At 35.0% G+C, this 16,379-nt stretch overlaps 2 protein-coding genes across 2 annotated transcripts; one reads left to right on the top strand and one right to left on the bottom strand.

Annotated features, from left to right (window-relative positions):
* The first annotated feature begins 2,133 nt into the window (after window positions 1-2,133).
* Window positions 2,134-4,028, top strand: LOC114412472 (uncharacterized protein At2g23090). The gene is made up of 3 exons (XM_028376384.1): window positions 2,134-2,346; window positions 2,521-2,561; window positions 3,625-4,028. The coding sequence occupies exons 1-3, from the start codon at window positions 2,271-2,273 to the stop codon at window positions 3,742-3,744; spliced, it is 237 nt and encodes a 78-aa protein (XP_028232185.1). The 5' UTR covers window positions 2,134-2,270; the 3' UTR covers window positions 3,745-4,028.
* A 3,197-nt stretch (window positions 4,029-7,225) lies between these two features.
* On the bottom strand, window positions 7,226-16,107 carry LOC114412471 (casein kinase II subunit alpha-2-like). The gene is made up of 10 exons (XM_028376383.1): window positions 15,514-16,107; window positions 14,857-14,986; window positions 11,857-12,051; window positions 11,471-11,628; window positions 8,856-8,946; window positions 8,653-8,718; window positions 8,311-8,393; window positions 7,815-7,878; window positions 7,634-7,702; window positions 7,226-7,511 (listed from the first exon to the last, which is right to left on the bottom strand). The coding sequence occupies exons 1-10, from the start codon at window positions 15,831-15,833 to the stop codon at window positions 7,452-7,454; spliced, it is 1,236 nt and encodes a 411-aa protein (XP_028232184.1). The 5' UTR covers window positions 15,834-16,107; the 3' UTR covers window positions 7,226-7,451.
* Between the last annotated feature and the right edge of the window lie 272 nt (window positions 16,108-16,379).

The following is a 16,379-nucleotide window of genomic DNA, read 5'->3' as shown; positions in this document are numbered from 1 at the left end:
ATTAAACAATAGGCACTGGAACAAAGTCAAGAGCAAAAAAATAAACACTTAACAATAACATGACAATAGAGGAAGGGTAATCAAGTTTTCAACAATATCCTATTTCTCAGCTCATTTTGTCTTAGCTAACTTACCAAGGAGGTACACATGGGTTGACTCATTCAAAAATGGAAGAATGATAAAAATAGGAAGAGAGAAACCAATTCTCTACAGCCAAGTGGATTCAGAAAAAATATCCTTCAAAAAATTGAACACATAATTGGCTTCATTAATCCATTCACGGTAAATATTGAATGTTTTAGACACATTGTTTTTTGAAGAAGCAAAACATCACTGTCACCCATGAATCGATACTTAATCCCAGTTCATATTGAGTTTTATGTTGTTTTGCTATCAACTTAGAACTATCTTACTTTCCCTGTCTATATTCTCTTCTCTCCCTCCTATGTCTCAGAAAAAAAAGTGGGAAGCAAGATAATAGCGTTTGTATTGGACGTTATGATGTTGATGTGTAAAGAATACCTTTGTATCTCTCGATGGAGAGAAGCGCTTTCATTGAAAAAGAACAAAACCAAGCAAATGATTAAGGAAAAAAAAAAGATCTGGGTAGCAGAAGAATACTGTTTCTTAGGTCAATACTGGACTCTTTGGGGTTAATGTTGTAGAGAAAACCTTTGCATCTCTCTCGATGGAGAAGCTCTCACTGAAAAAGAACAAAACCAAGAAAATGCTTAAGGAAAAAAAATGGGTAGCAAAATAATACCGTTTCTATTGGACTCTTCAATGTCGATGTTGTAAAGAATGAAATGAAAATCCTAAACTCAAAGAGCAATAGCGAACGTTGTAGAGACCCTAAACTCAAAAAGCAGCAGTGAAACAAAACCCAAACAAAAACCCATTAAAATTACTCATTTACATAGATTTAAACCATGAAACCCTAACAGAAACCCAAAATACAACACCGACCAAGAGAGATGATGAAAAGAGAAATGAAAGCTTAGGATTGAGGGAGAGAAGAATGACGATTTTTCTTACCATTGTGTCCTATCTGGTCTTGTAGTCTATAATGGAGATAAGTTTCACAGGCTACTATTTTTTTTCGTTTTTCTATCTTAGATGGGAGAGAAAGAGAGAACTTTTAATTTTTATTTTTCCTAGCTTATAGATAGTTTTTTTATTTTCTTCTCTTTCCAGTCAAAATATGCACTTCCAGTACTATTACACGTGATCTGCACTTCCCTTTTTTTTTTTTTTGTAAATAAAGGTAAGAAGATCAAAATACCACAGTTATTTATCGCTACCATTGCATTGAAAGTGCCGCCATGCCCCTCTCTTTCTCTTTATAACCTTCGGATGTTTCCTTCAATTTAATAAATACTAACTCTCTCTCTGATTCTGCAGAGTTTATGAGCTATTTTTTCTAGTTCTGAGTCGTTCCTCCTTTTGTGAAGCTTGTGTGTTTAACTTCGCATAATGACAAAACCACTACATTACACTGCACAGTAAGCAAGCAAGCCTATGTGAGCAACTAATTTTACTGACAGTGACTTTTAAGTTGGCATTGACAATAATGACATATTATTCCACTTAACTCTATTTTCATTCTTGAGTTAAGGGAATTGAAGGTGCCTTACTGCCTAACAAATAATGATGTCCATTTTGGACATTTCTACAGACCACTGTGTTTAACATCGCATGATGACAAAACCACTATATTATACATTACACTACATAGTAAGCAAGCAAGCTTGTGTGAATAGTTAATTTTACTGTAACTAATGGTGACTTTTAACTTGGCATTGACAATAATGACATATTATTTCACTTAACTTTATTTTCATTCTGAGTTGAGGGAACGGAAGGTGTCTTATTGCCTTGCAATGCATGCCACAATGCATGTCACACGTAGAATGCGTGAATTGACAAAAATAACCTTAAAAGGGGATAGGTGTCAATAAATAAGGATGTCCATTTTGAACATTTCACCATACTACTCTTTTATATTAGATATTAGATTAGATATTAGATTAGATTACGTTGCTAAGTGCTGACACATATGCCACGTAAGGATCCCGGACACCTGTGTGGAAAAATAGTTCCTTAAAAGCGCACTAAAACCCACAATTAATGAACCAAACAAAACAATTGCGTGTATGTGAGAATCACTTGTTCATATATATTCTTTCCTTCCTCCATTCAACACTCATAACTCAAATCCTCGGAGAGAAAAAAAGTTAGGGTTTTGCATTTTGGATCAGTCAGACTCAGACATGGGAGGAGGCAATGCCCAGAAGTCAAAGATGGCTCGCGAGAAGAATCTCGAGAAGCAGAAAGCAGCGGCTAAGGGTAATTTCTCTCTCTGTCTCTCTTTTTTTCGAATACCTCAAGTTTTAGGAGCAAACCAAAATTGTTTGACTAAAAAAGAAATTCCCTTGAAAATAATCGGGGCTTTATGTGTTAGAACTTAGATCTGATGGAGTTGTTGATTTTAATTAGCAATCGTTTGGGATGTGTGTGCAGGGAGCCAGTTGGATTCAAACAAGAAAGCTATGTCTATTCAGGTTAATTTCCGCTGTTTTGTTCTTTGTGTCATATTACAACCCTTTGTTCGTAACAAAGATTGTGAAATTAGAGCGCTGTAAAATATGATGGCTGAAAAATAGAAGCTTTAAAAATTATGTTAAGTTCATGAGAGAACACTGTTAATGCTTAAATACTTAGCCGGAACTCTTTTACTATTTACTTCTCTTTCTGAGAGAAATCTCTCTAATAAAGTCACCTTGTTGTGTTTTTTTTTAATCCTAACTTTTAAGTTGTTATTCAGCAATTGGTGCCTTTTGAAATTCATCGAATTTTGTTTGGCTACTAATATATTGTATATGCTTATCACTGAGGCCCTGTTTGGATAAAACTTTTCAGTAAACACTTAGTAGAAGAAAATAAGGAGGTAGAATGAATTAGGCTCTGTTTGGATAAGTGTCTCCATAAGCACTTGTAAGAGAAGAAAATAAGAAAGAAAAATGAAATAAGCTTCTTCTATAACCTAAAATTTAGCTAATGCATAAGTCAAAATCAGTGTTTTGGAGAAGCTAATCCAATCAGGGCTTTTATAAATTAGCTTACCCATAAGTCAATTTTAACTTATGGGAGAAGAATCAGATGATTAATTCATTTTTATCTTATTTTCTTCTCCCATAAGTACATATTGAGAAGTTTATTGAAACAAGGCCTGAGCGATTGATTCTTTGTTATTGTTATGATTTTACATTTAGTAAAAAAAATGCAGTTCATTTGAAGTGTGTCCTATTTGTCTAATGCATAAACTGTATACTACATTATGTCAACCTAATAATTGTTTTCTTTTTCAATCTATCTTGGGAGATACTCTTCTGTCAGATTATTTACATTTAATTTACACTTCATGAATGATGTTCCTCACAATAATGTCAAATTGTTTGCACATTTTTTAAGACTTGATTATAGATGTGTGATATCTTAATCTATTGATGGTTTGGTTTTGGATCTCCTATACGGGGGAGCTCTTCCTCTCTCATTGCATAAACTGTAGTGACTCAGTATAATGGAGCTCTTTACTAATTATAATGTTGTGATGGATGATTGCAGTGTAAGGTGTGCATGCAAACATTTATATGCACCACATCAGAAGTGAAGTGTAAGGAGCATGCTGAAGCCAAACACCCCAAATCTGATCTCTATGTTTGTTTTCCTCATCTTAAAAAGTGAAAGAGTTCATGTTGAGACATGATATCAATATATGGCCTGTTCTACAGTCTCTATCCACATAGATCTTCAATTTCTTTTAATATAAAATATGTCTGTGTGTTTGTGTCTTCAGGGGTAGTGAGAGACGAGAGGGGATAATTAGTAAGTTTTTCCATTGTTCAAGTGTGAGAAACTATGTTAATTTTCTCTTTTTTTGTCAAATTGTAACTTATGAATGATCATTAGTGTCAATATTAAGCTTCTTACAGAATCATAGATTACATGAAAATGTTTGACTCTTTCAATACTTATTATCTTGCACAAGGCTGTATTCTCTAGGCCTTCGACACCACCCAATTTTTTTGGTAAAAAATCTTCAAACCTTGATATCTTATTTGCATCTTTCTATTTTTCTTAGCCCCGAAAGCAAATATAATTTGTGCGTGGACACATTGATAGTAAGGAAGATGAATAGCTGCATAGTAAGTGAATAACTCAAGACCAAGAAAAATTAGTTGAGAGCTTTGTCAAGCCAAGCTTGACAGAAATTCCCCTCCCTCTATCTTATGACCAAGAGAATATGGTTCCTGAGAAACCGAAATGGTGAAGTGGACAGGAATCAAGTAAATCTCGAAGTTTGATGTCAAAATAACATTCAAAACTCTACAGCCAAGTGTTTTGTTGACTCTGAATAATATTGAAATTCCCAGAACACAACCATGGCATGTGATATAGATAAATACAATGTAAAGAAAACAACAGCTGCATGGTGACTGGTGAGAATTTTATGTTCCTTATATGGACATCCGTACACAACATTGACAACCACTGTTGAGGAGAGTCCACACTCTGCACGCGTTACCTCCATATCAAATTACGTAGGGACAACGACTAGCAATTTAGATTGTATTTGGCTGGTTGCTAGTTTTCTAAGAAAGAGCAGTCGAGTTAAATATAATTTTAGAGAAAATTTAAAAAAATTAAAGTAGCTTTTTCTAATCAAGGAAAAGAAAAAAGAATTTCACGTAAATCAATTGGAGGAACGTCTACTTTTCAAGAAGATAAAACCAAAACCTACCGTAGCCACATACACAACTGCCAACAATGTTGTTACTCAATCGTTGTATCTCCTATACGATCAGTGTACTATCAGTGTAGAGATTCTTCACAGTGTACGATCAGTGTAGACATTCTTCACACTGTACGATCAGTGTCAACGCCACCGTGAGTTTAGTACAAGGGACTTCAAATTTCCTGAAAAAGATTGCACCATAATGTGAGATTTTTCGATTGCCTTCAAGAAATCTAAATCCAAATTTCCTATACCTTTTTCATTTAGTATGCTTAATTGGAAAGTTTTTAATGAAATCTATGTTGCATCTGGTAACGATGGTTGATTCAACTAGTAGAATGAAAATCATCGTCTAAATATAAATAGGCTATCAATCTTTGTTGGCAGTCTTTTATTTGTAGGTTATCACTAAATATAATGACTATGCACTCGCATGCAATTCAATCACAAATTATTGAATATAATAAGTTTATTTATTAATTTTTATAATAATTACTTAAAAATTATATTAACAATGATTTATTATTGAATGATAATGTAAAATTATTTTTCACTACTTTAACTAATTGAGAACTTTTATTGACACTTGTGGCATATCATGACTTAAGAATGCCAAACTCCATTTTGAGGAAATGGAAATTAATGTTATAATTCATACTAACTCCATGAAAGTTTCTCAAGATGGAAACCCTAATTCTTCTTCCTCCTCTCTCATAGTTGTTGATCCTTTTTTAATGATGGACCCGACAACCAGGCTTGTCAAGGACAATGAGTTTCTAAAGTTGGAACTGTCGAGACCTGGACAACCTGAGTGCAATTCTTTACCTTTCCGACCTCATCTGAACTTACCAATTCTTTACCTTCGTGACCTCATTTGGACGTACCAATCGAATGCAAATTTTATGTGTGAAACAGAGATATATTCTAGAAGAATTGATGAAATAAGAGTGACTCTGGGTCTTGATTTATCTTGGTAAACAAAGATATTAATTTGATGAGTTGAGAGTATTTGTCACATCAGGTGAGGTCTAAACAGAAAGATGAGCAAGGATATTCCTTTCGACATCTTTATGGTTCTAACTTTTCCATGTTAGGGAAGGTTAGCAATTTTCAACCAATCATGATGCTACCGTAACTCGTGTTTTCAAAGCTAAATACTTTTCACGAGGGAATTTTTTGGAGGTTAGCTTGGGCCATAAACGAAGCTTTGCTCGACATAGTATCTATACTCCATGAGCAGTTGTAAAGATAGACATGAGATGGAACATGGGTAGAGGAAATAATATGCGAGTTCGGCAAAAATTCCATCTCGTATTTTTGGAAGTAGATTGCAAGCAAGTTTTTGATGTTTTCTTTTGCAAAAGACCAAATCTTTCAAAATTTGGTATCCTTTTGTTAGAAAATGTTGCTACGGTGTAGAATATGAAGAACTCTAAAATGAGTTTAGTCTGAAGGCAAGCTAATCAAGTTGCTCATTTTCTAACAAGAGCGTCAAGATTTTATGTTAGTCATGAATTCATTCCTAAGTTGATGCTATTATTATGAATGAAATAATGAGTTTGTTCCTTTATAAAAAAAAAAAAAAAAAAAGAGGCGCCAAACTCTTAAACTCCTGAACTTACCCTTACCGGCTACTAATATAAGGCGGCTTGAATCAATGGTGACGGTGTTGATAAGAAAACAAAGGTCAATGATGGCGGAGATCTAAAATCAAAAATCTTCTGGACGTTGTCAAACTGGCATTTAACATTTCTCATTTTCTTCAACATTAAATCATACCCTGCGTCGTTGTCCTGCCTAGTGACATTAAGATGGTATCTAAATAAGATTAAACTCTCAAGGTATTTCCTCTGACGATGCATTGCACACTTATGTTTGGCAGTTATGCCTGATCAGGTGAAGCTGAAGATGGCAAACATGTATTTGACCCTTCATTCCTATAATGATCTAATCCCCGATTAAGGCACAGTTTTCCCAAAATCATCATATACAGCAAATGAGTTTAGCAAAGGATAAAAACATGTTTGGTTTTCAGATGAAAAGTTCTCAACGTCCTTTCAAAAATAAAACTGAAAAAATTCCAAGTTTAATTATAAATTAAGTTTTACCTTAATTTTGTCTTAAAACTCAATTTAAAATAGAAATAAAAAAAATGCTTTTGCAAACTGAAATGAAATTCAAACTAAAATTTATGAACTTTCATCAAAACATGTTCTAAATCTTTATGGAAAGGATGAATCAGGGCACTGATGTATTCTTGAAAATAGCGGTGTAGAGGGAAATTCTCATTGTGTATTTAAATTAGTTTATTTCGTATTTAGAAGAGTTTTTTTATCAGAAACTTTATTAAAGTTAAAAAAAAAACTTTTTACAGAGCATTAAGAAAAACTAAACATTCTCTCTCTCAAAAAAAAAAAAAACTACACATGCTTAAAGCTATTACAGTTTATAATCACAACCTTTTTAATATAAAATTTGAATTTTCAACAACAGGCTAACAAATTATTCAGCTGGAACAAGATATGATATTGTTACATTCCACAACAAAACTAACAAACTATAATTTTAACAGAAGGCAACCATGCCACATTTTAGGGTATTATAAAACAATCCCACATATGTGAACTCAGGTTTATGGATCCAAAAATGTTTTAAGTTACTGTGTCCTCATTCTGCTACTTTCAGCTGCCCTTACTTGAGAGAAATATGGATGTGCCTGCGGGAATACATCAAATAAAAAAAAATGTTAAATCAAAAGATCATAAAATATTGTGCAAATTAAGCAATACACAACAAAATAACCATGTTATGCTAAATTAATGAGCTCTTTATTATTACCATTGCTTCTCTTGCTGTTAACCTGTCCTGGTGATCGTATCGAAGGAGTTTATCAAGAAAATCAATTGCCTGCATGTCCGATATATTGAAATAATTAAAACCAATAACAAAGAATTGATAAATTACAGTATAAACTAATTGGTTAGGTCCGAATGACATGTTGGAACATGGATTAAATTACCTCAGGAGACACAAGATGTTGATTATCTGCATTGATAAATTTAGACCAAGGCTTGCGACTGTGCCTGGAAAAAAGGTAATAGTGTTAACATAAAAAAAAAGTGTAAATATAGTAATACTATCATGAAGAGAAAGAGACAAGGACAAAATAAAAGCAGTAGAATTCTAAGTTCATGTTTGGATTAAAGTCTGGAAACTTAAGTTTCTCGTAAACTGAGTTTACAAAAGCAACCCAAGTCTTGCCTCTACAAAATTGAGTTTCCAGACAAAATTTTCATGTGCATACGTACTTTTGGAAGTAACCAAACATGTCACCAAAATAAGTTTACTCTCCAAACCGAGTTTGGAGCTCCACAAACAGGAAACCACGCATAGACTAAGAGAGCAGAGAGTGAGATGAGGTACTAAATTGCCATGGAAGATAGTTACAGAAAGTTGTGGATTCACTAAATCAAACTTGCTATGAAATATGCAAATAATCCAATAGAAGATGATACCTCCCAACCAGTGCATCAAGTTGAGGATCAAGCTCCAGATGATACTTATTCAGATATGCGTTCAGTTCATCAGTCCCAAGCACCTGCGGATTAACATAAAAAAAAAAAAAAGACAATGAAATCCCCAGATCTGGAAAGAAAAGTATCTAGGAAGGGGCAAGTGGTCTAGAATTCAATCTTTTAGAATGCAAAACAACAGGAAATAATTTAGGCATACTTAATTATCCCGTATAATAAAAGATAAAATATTATAGTCAGAAACTAAAACAAGGCATTAACTTGCACAGCATCAACAAGATAATTTTGCAATTTTAGACACTGCTGAACCTCCATAAATGTTACCTTAGCTATTTTGACAAGCTGGTCATGGTTGTCGTGACCATAAAAGAAAGGTTCCTTGCGAAATATCTACATGAAGTAAGATGATCAAACCCAGAATTACACGATTTTGTACATGTAGATTCAAAATTAGACTTCATATCAAATAATGCCAAGAGCATGTCACATATAACCAGTAAGTTGTAGCCTATAGCTATAATTCTCACCATTCCAGCAAACATGCAGCCAAGACTCCACATGTCTAATGAGTAGTCATAGTCTTGTAAATCAACTAGAAGTTCAGGGCCCTTAAAGTATCTGAGAAATAAAAGCATAGCACATGACATGTTTTTGGCAGTGTCATTCAAAAACTTCCAAAACTCACCCTCACATAGCAATATCGTAGAAGTCTAGGAAAATTTATATGATCATTTTTCCTTTGTCAAGTTTATCTCTAACTAACAAATATAAGCAAATTAAAAGGAGAATTACAACAGTAAATTAATGCTGGCCTAGAAGGAAGCTGAGAATTTCTATATGATTATATAGTATAAACCAAGTGGAAGATTAGGGACCTAAAATATGCTACTAATATGAGTTGACAGAAATTTGCATGACTACAGAAATGAACTTGGGTATTTTCAGCTGGAAAAACAGAAAAGAGGGGGGGTGGAGGGGTAGTTGGGAAAAATGAGAATACCACCAAACAAGAATTAAAACCTCAGTTCATGGTGCCCCAGCAAAGAATTCTTCGAACCCCATTTGTTCTTCCTTATCCCTTTTACCTAACAGTTCTCATACATGGCAACAAATGACTCATTGTTATGTTTTTAATATCTTCAGCTATGCCTAATACACTCAAAATCCCTTTAAATTGCTTAGCAGGAACTGTGATTAAATGAGGAAATTGCGCTTATTTAACAAATCTTAAAAGTATGTTCACTTTGGCATGTTGCATATTAGCCTGCTAGCTTGCTACATCAGATCTGCATCATTAAGGTCAAACTGCTTCAGTGTCAATTAAAAATATGCCTGAACTATTTCACCTGTGGCTTTTGATAACACTCTTGCACAATAATCCTTTACAAGTACTCATTCTATAATGCATGATTGGGAAGAGAGTAGTGTATTATAAGCTTCTGAAAGAATAGTCTAATAGTTGTTTATAGAATGCCTCTTTAAAGATTAAACAAAAAATGTAGCTGAAAATATAATGCATTGGCAAACATTTAAGGAGAGTCTCTTACAAGAAACTATAGACAAAAAGCATAAGGGTGGTTACATGGTTTTAGTTTCTGGGTTTTAAACGCAAATTTAAAAATAAAATATGCTTAGCTAAAATGGAGCTGAAGTAATATTTTACTGAATTATAAAACACTTGTAACTCATTTTTTAAAACCAAAAAGTTATTTTGATTTTTGGTCCTGTCATAAAAACAACTCATTCAATCCCCCAATCCCTTCGAAAAAACCCATATACTAACGTCACTACCACTGCCATTACCCACCATCACCACCACTAGTCCAACCTCCACTGTTTCTGATGCAATTGCCGCCAAAGCCACCACCATTGCAACTCTCATTGCTGCTGCCACTGTCACTACCACAACCATCACAATTGATTTCCTTTGCCACCTTCATTGTTCACCCACCTACCACCACTACTGTTGATACTGCAAACATTGCCAATAAATCATGCCACTGTCACCACCACTACCACTGACTGCTGCCTCCATAATCACCACCACCATTAGTTGCTACCACCATCATCATTGCCTCCCCCACCATTGGTGGTGGCATCGCTCCTCCACCTGAGCTAATACCATCATCATTGTTGCAACCACCACTGATAAACTATTGTTGCCACTGCAACCAACACCAACCATCACCTCACTGTTGGTTGTTACCACCATAGTTCCTTCCCCCAACCTTATATCACCACGAACATAACACCACTAACCATTACATTTCTGCTGCCATCACTAGTTAACCACCATTGCCGGCTGCCACCATTACTAGTTAACCACCATTGCCGGCCGCCACCACTACCAGTATCATCCGCACTGCTGCTGCTGCCACAACCACCATTGGTTTCCACTACCATCATTGTCGCTATCACTATGACCACCACCATAGGCTAGCACCTCCATCATCCCCTACCCCAACCATCACCCCATCATCACCACCAAATAAATAAGGACTGATTTTATAGTTTGGATTTGAAATTTGGTATTAAAATTTCAAAACAAAAACACAAAAAATTGAAACTAAAATCATAAAGCTAAGAACTGGTTTGTTTGTAAAAATTTCAAAACTAAAAATTGCCCCAAACAAGGAATTGAGAATCTTTATATAATTAAATAGGGTGATTTATTTGAACACTAGGTTAACTAATAATGGAATTTATGTAATATTTAATATTTATCTCGCATAAACTGGTTGAAGTAATTTACAATATACTTTGTGCAAGTTCTAAGAGTCACTATGTTTAGTAGCAATAGAGTAGACCAAGAAAGAAATCACTTCTAGACCTGTATTTCTGTTAAAAAAAATTATAGTAGGGCTAGATTTTGTATTATTGATGCACTGTTTTCTCAAGTTCCCACATTTTCAGAATGATGTTAGTGGATATACCACTACTTGGGAAGCAACAATTCCAATAATCCATTTGTATTGAAAAATTAATGCTTAAACGAGCTAAGGATGCCTAACTGATTTTGATTTATGCTACATACTAATATACTCAGGCTCATCCATTGTATACATCTTCCTTTGATTTTAGTATTTTACTTTAGAAAGAGTTGCGATCATGGTCAATAATATGCCAGAGTCCAGAACATTACCTTGAAGCCACACGAACATTGTATTCCTTTCCAGGATGATAAAATTCAGCAAGACCCCAATCTATCAAGCGGAGTTTCCGTAATTCATGATCTATCATAACATTATGAGGCTTGACATCTCTATGCATTATGCCTTGAGAATGGCAGTAATCTATGGCCTGCAATTCAAAACTAAAGCATTCAAGTAACAAGAAAGGGTCCTTGACACATATTTGTGCAAATGTAAAGTAATTTCCATGATGCATAAGCAAATGTCTATACACATGAACCAGATGCAAAATTGATATAAGCCTTGTCCAAGACAAAGATACTCCAATATATACATTATGGAGAGGACACAGAGCACCAGTCAAGGTATACCATGAGAGATTGAAGGATCACGTTACCTTAAGAAGCTCATATATGTAATAGCGTATGTCATAATCAGTCAAGGTTGGATACAAAACTTTAAAATCTGTACTGTTGACATACTCAAATATTAAGCTAGGAGTTTTAGAGTGCTGATCTCTGACAATATCAAGAAGCTTGACAATATTTGGGCCACCACAAAGGTTCTGAAGTATTTTTATCTCTCTTTTAATCTGCAAAATGATGTTGAAGATCTCAGAAGGTAAGACAAAAATCTCACAAGAACTGAATGCAGTAGTACAAGAAACACCATATAACCAAAAACAAAATCAAATTAACACAAGACTTCAACCACTTAGTCTAATTGCAAGAGTTTTTCTAAAAACTAAAAGATATATCACAAAGTCCAAAAATATGAGGAGCTCTTTGTAGTTCCTACTAAAAAAATTGGAACCAGTGTTGTTAATGGCGGATGGCGGTTCATGGCGGAAAGCCAAAAATCCACCATAAAAATATGGCGGATGGTGTAGCGGAAAATGGCGGACGTCATGGCGGACAAAAAAAAAAAAATATATATATATATATATATATATATATATATATATATATATATATAATTATATATACATATAAATATTAACAAAACAATAGATAAAAAATAAATATAAATAAAAAATAAAAAAAAACAATGGATCGCATTCAAATAAACTAAAAAAGTTTCATGAGTTCTCATAATAACCAAATACCAACACCAAATAAACTCATTCAAGAGTTCAAAATAACAAAAGGATAAAAGCATAAAAACAGAAAAAGGGGTGTAAAACAGAAAAATATCATAAAAAAGGGCTGAATAGAAAAAAAAAAGCAGAACAAAAAATAAAAGGGGTGTCAAACAGAAAAATATCATAAAAAAAGGGCTGAACAGAAAAAAAGGGGGTGTCAAATAGAAAGAAAAAAAAACAGAACAACAACAGCAAAAAAAGGAAAACAAAAACAGGACCACGTTGCTGTCCTTTGCAGACTGTAGCACCGTTGCCGTCGCCGTCGCCGTCGCCGTTCGCCGTGTGCATGGTGCGCTGGTGCTCGTCGAGTTGTCGTTGCTGGGTCGTGCGGGGGGAACACGGGGTCGTCGCTGCGGGGTTGCGGCTGGGTGCGGGGTCGTGGCTGGGTCGCGTGGGAGGGGCTGCGTTCTGTGCTGTCCATCGTGGTAGGGCTGCGCTTTTGAACAAAATAGCGGGTAGGGTTGGGTCGGGTCAACCCAACTCCTACCGCGAAAATAAAACCTAAAAATCCGCTATTTTCCGCCATGCCGCCATAACCGTCATGACCGCCATGGCGCCGCCATTCGCAACCCGCCATGCCACCGCTATTCGGTGGCATTTTTTCAAAAATCCGCCACGCCTTTCCGCCATGGCCGCCATTTGACAACACTGATTGGAACCAAAGTTGCATTTGTTAATGCCCTAAATGATTCACATCGCTGGTTAGAATTAAGGTTTGGCTACCAATTCCAATTTCCAAAATAGATTTTGCAGAATCAGGTTGCTGCAGTGCACCAACAACTACACTATGTCCTTCTCTCAGTGTAGACCCCCCCAAAACCTTAAGTCCTTGTTTAGTCTAATTAGATATGCTTACTGAAGACATACAAAAGTGTATCCCTTATTGTATGTTTTTAGCAAATGATATAATTTTGATTGAGGAGCCAAGGAAAGTAGTTAACTTGCAACTTGAACTTTGGAGACAGACTTGGGAAACAAAGGGTTTCTACTTAAGTAGGAGTAGAGCAAAGTATATGCAATGTAATTTTAGCAAGAGACAAGAAGAATGTGACATGGAATGGAAGTAAAAATGGGAAAAAATGTCATACCACATTTTTTCAAGTTTAAATATCCGGGATCAATACTACAAAATGAAGTGGAAATTAATGAGGATGCCACACATAGGATAAATGCGGGATGGCTAAAATGGAGAAAGGCATCAGGGATTATTTGTTACCACACTCTATGGTAGTGAATTTAAAGAGATAGCAAGAGAAAAAGGTTGAAATAGCATAAATGAGAAAGTTAAGATGAATGTGTGGCCAAAAATACAAAATAAGAAATGATTGTATATGCGGAGAGATTGGTGTACAACCAATCGACAAAAAGATAACAGAAAATCGATTAGGTGATTTAGACATGTACAAAGAAGACCCTGAGACACACTAGTGAGAACAATAAATAGTATGGGTTTTAGTCAAGTGAAGCGGAGAGGGAGGCCAAGAAGAACATTGGAGAAAGTGGTCAAGAAGGACCTCATGGTAAATAACATTGCTAAAACATTGGTTTTTAACTGAGTCAAATAGTGTCATGTTATCCATGTAGCCAACCTCACCTAGCAAGATAGGGCTTTGCTGTTGTTATTGTTTCAAAAAGAGAAGTTTATACATATGTTTCAAGCTTACCTCCAATATTTTAAGGGGAAACAAAACTACACTACACATCTTTCTTCAACAAAAAGTCATCTAGTTTGAACTTTGAGGCCCATCGTCTTATTTCAAAGTATAACTTTCAAAGATTTTTTTCATCAAGTATAGTCTAATATGATAATACCAGAGCTATGTAATAAAATTATATCATGAATTATGAAATCATTCTTACTAATCATGTTATATGTCCATATATTTTTTTTCTGTGAACTCCTATTTATTGATAGAAGTTTTTATGCCTGATAAAATTCTTCAATATATTTATGTTAATAAAATGATTATAATATGTCTTATGATGAATTTTAAGTTTATTTATTTATTTTATTCTGTTTTCAAAATAATTATTGCACAACTGTGTTAGGGAGATTGTGCCAGAATGGTCCATCTGTTATTCAATAGTTCACAAGAAAATAGTGAGGAGTGTGTGAGAAATTTGAGTGTAATGTAAATTACTGTCCATGATGCAAATTTTAAGAGAACAGTTCTAAAGAACCTTCCCTGCCTGGCTTTATTCAGCCTCCAGGTCCCAAAGGTCGAAAAGAACAACAATGCAAAAACAAAATGTCACCTTCTTTTTCTTGACAGGCTTAAGAATCTTGATTATACAACGCTCATTGCTATTAACATTTATGCCTTCAAAAACCTCACTGTACTTTCCCCTTCCCACTTTGCGCACAACCTCATAATCATCTTGATCACTGAAAAAGAGCACACAGAAATTTCATAAATAACATAATTGGAATGAAAAATTCTAAATCCTCACAAGAATCAGTCCTGAGACACATCAATGTTTATAAGTATTTTTAACAATAGAATCCAGAAAACAATTGCATCAACCAATTTCAAATCACAAGGAGATTTCTTCATATTCAATCAGCTTATCTGAGAATATCGCAGAGATGAAACATATCAAGGACAAGAGATCCAAACAAAAGGATATAATGATAACATAAACAGCATCGTTCGGCATAATTTGAGTGGAATGTGACATAAAATCGTTGAACCTCTAGGTATTCAAAATCAAGAACGCGTAAAATAACAAAAAAAAAAAAAAAAAACACCTAAGAAACTAGCACATACTCAGCAGTTCTTAACCTAAAAGGCGGAATCTCTACTCTATTCATTGTTAATCGTGTCTAAATCGAAGCATAACATAACAGAAAGCTCCGGAAACAAATTAAGACGAGAAATCCACAAAATATATCAGGGTTGGGAAGATTATTACCCCCATTGAACGGTGAGAGACTCGTAATCCCAGTACTCTTTGGGGCGGAGAACGTTGACATCGGTGTAGACACGCGCCTTGGACATGGCTGGGCGAGTGGAACCCGAGATCTGGGTTCTGTGGCGCTGGTGAACGATTGTGATGACGGTGTTAGTAGTTTCGGTGAGGTGATTGGGGGGGATGCGCACGATAGGGGGCTGCGCAACCGGCGCACGCAAGGCAACAAGGGTGCACACTAGCAAGAAGCGGAGAAGTAGTGCTGGTGGTGCTTCCTGCGCATATTTAATGCGCGTATAGCGATAATATTTACACTTACACATACTACTTTTTTACATTCTCTTATTTATTTTTTTTATATGTGAAGTCAAACGAATAATACTCCTTCCTCCGGGTTTAGGATCACTTATTTTCTTCCTCAACGGCGCAAGCTGGCCACGTCAGCATCATCTTCTTCTCTTGCTTCTATCTACGCTTTTGCAAAAAAACAAAACGCAATAAAGCTGCGTACTCGGGTCTCCGTTTATGCTGTTTTGGGTGTAAATTATTTTACTCCATTTACCAATAACCAATAGGTGTACGATGCTTGAGCCAAACTGACACTAATGTTTCCTTAGAGCAGTGTATCAATTCAATCAGAAATCCAGAATACAACGTGTAACATGACTTAAATATTTTACAACCATATCAATGTCTAAAAATATTTATATGATCGATCATGTTAATTTTGAATAAAAAACAAACGTTGAGTTCTGCAGCAGTACAGCAGAACATTTTTAAATGTAATATGTTGATTAATTTATTTTAGAGGCTTCCAGTACACTCTTTCTAGTACGATGATCTAAGTGAGATTTATTAAGAGAAAATTA

This window comes from Glycine soja, chromosome 5 (assembly GCF_004193775.1).
Source record: "Glycine soja cultivar W05 chromosome 5, ASM419377v2, whole genome shotgun sequence".
NCBI classification, from domain to species: Eukaryota; Viridiplantae; Streptophyta; class Magnoliopsida; order Fabales; family Fabaceae; genus Glycine; species Glycine soja.
The sequence above is the reverse complement of the archived record's forward strand: the minus strand, read 5'-3'. Positions and strand labels throughout refer to the sequence as shown.

Bases quoted from the DNA above. Each gene is read 5' to 3' on its own strand.
- LOC114412472 (XM_028376384.1), top strand. From the start codon at position 2,271: ATGGGAGGAGGCAATGCCCAGAAGTCAAAGATGGCTCGCGAGAAGAAT. The intron at 2,347-2,520 runs GTAATTTCTCTC...ATGTGTGTGCAG, and splicing joins GCAGAAAGCAGCGGCTAAGG to GGAGCCAGTTGGATTCAAAC. The intron at 2,562-3,624 runs GTTAATTTCCGC...GGATGATTGCAG, and splicing joins AGAAAGCTATGTCTATTCAG to TGTAAGGTGTGCATGCAAAC.
- LOC114412471 (XM_028376383.1), bottom strand. From the start codon at position 15,833: ATGTGTAAGTGTAAATATTATCGCTATACGCGCATTAAATATGCGCAG. The intron at 12,052-14,856 runs GTGACATTTTGT...ATCATTTTGCAG, and splicing joins AGCCTGTCAAGAAAAAGAAG to ATTAAAAGAGAGATAAAAAT. The intron at 7,879-8,310 runs GTATCATCTTCT...CCTTTTTTCCAG, and splicing joins CTTGATGCACTGGTTGGGAG to GCACAGTCGCAAGCCTTGGT.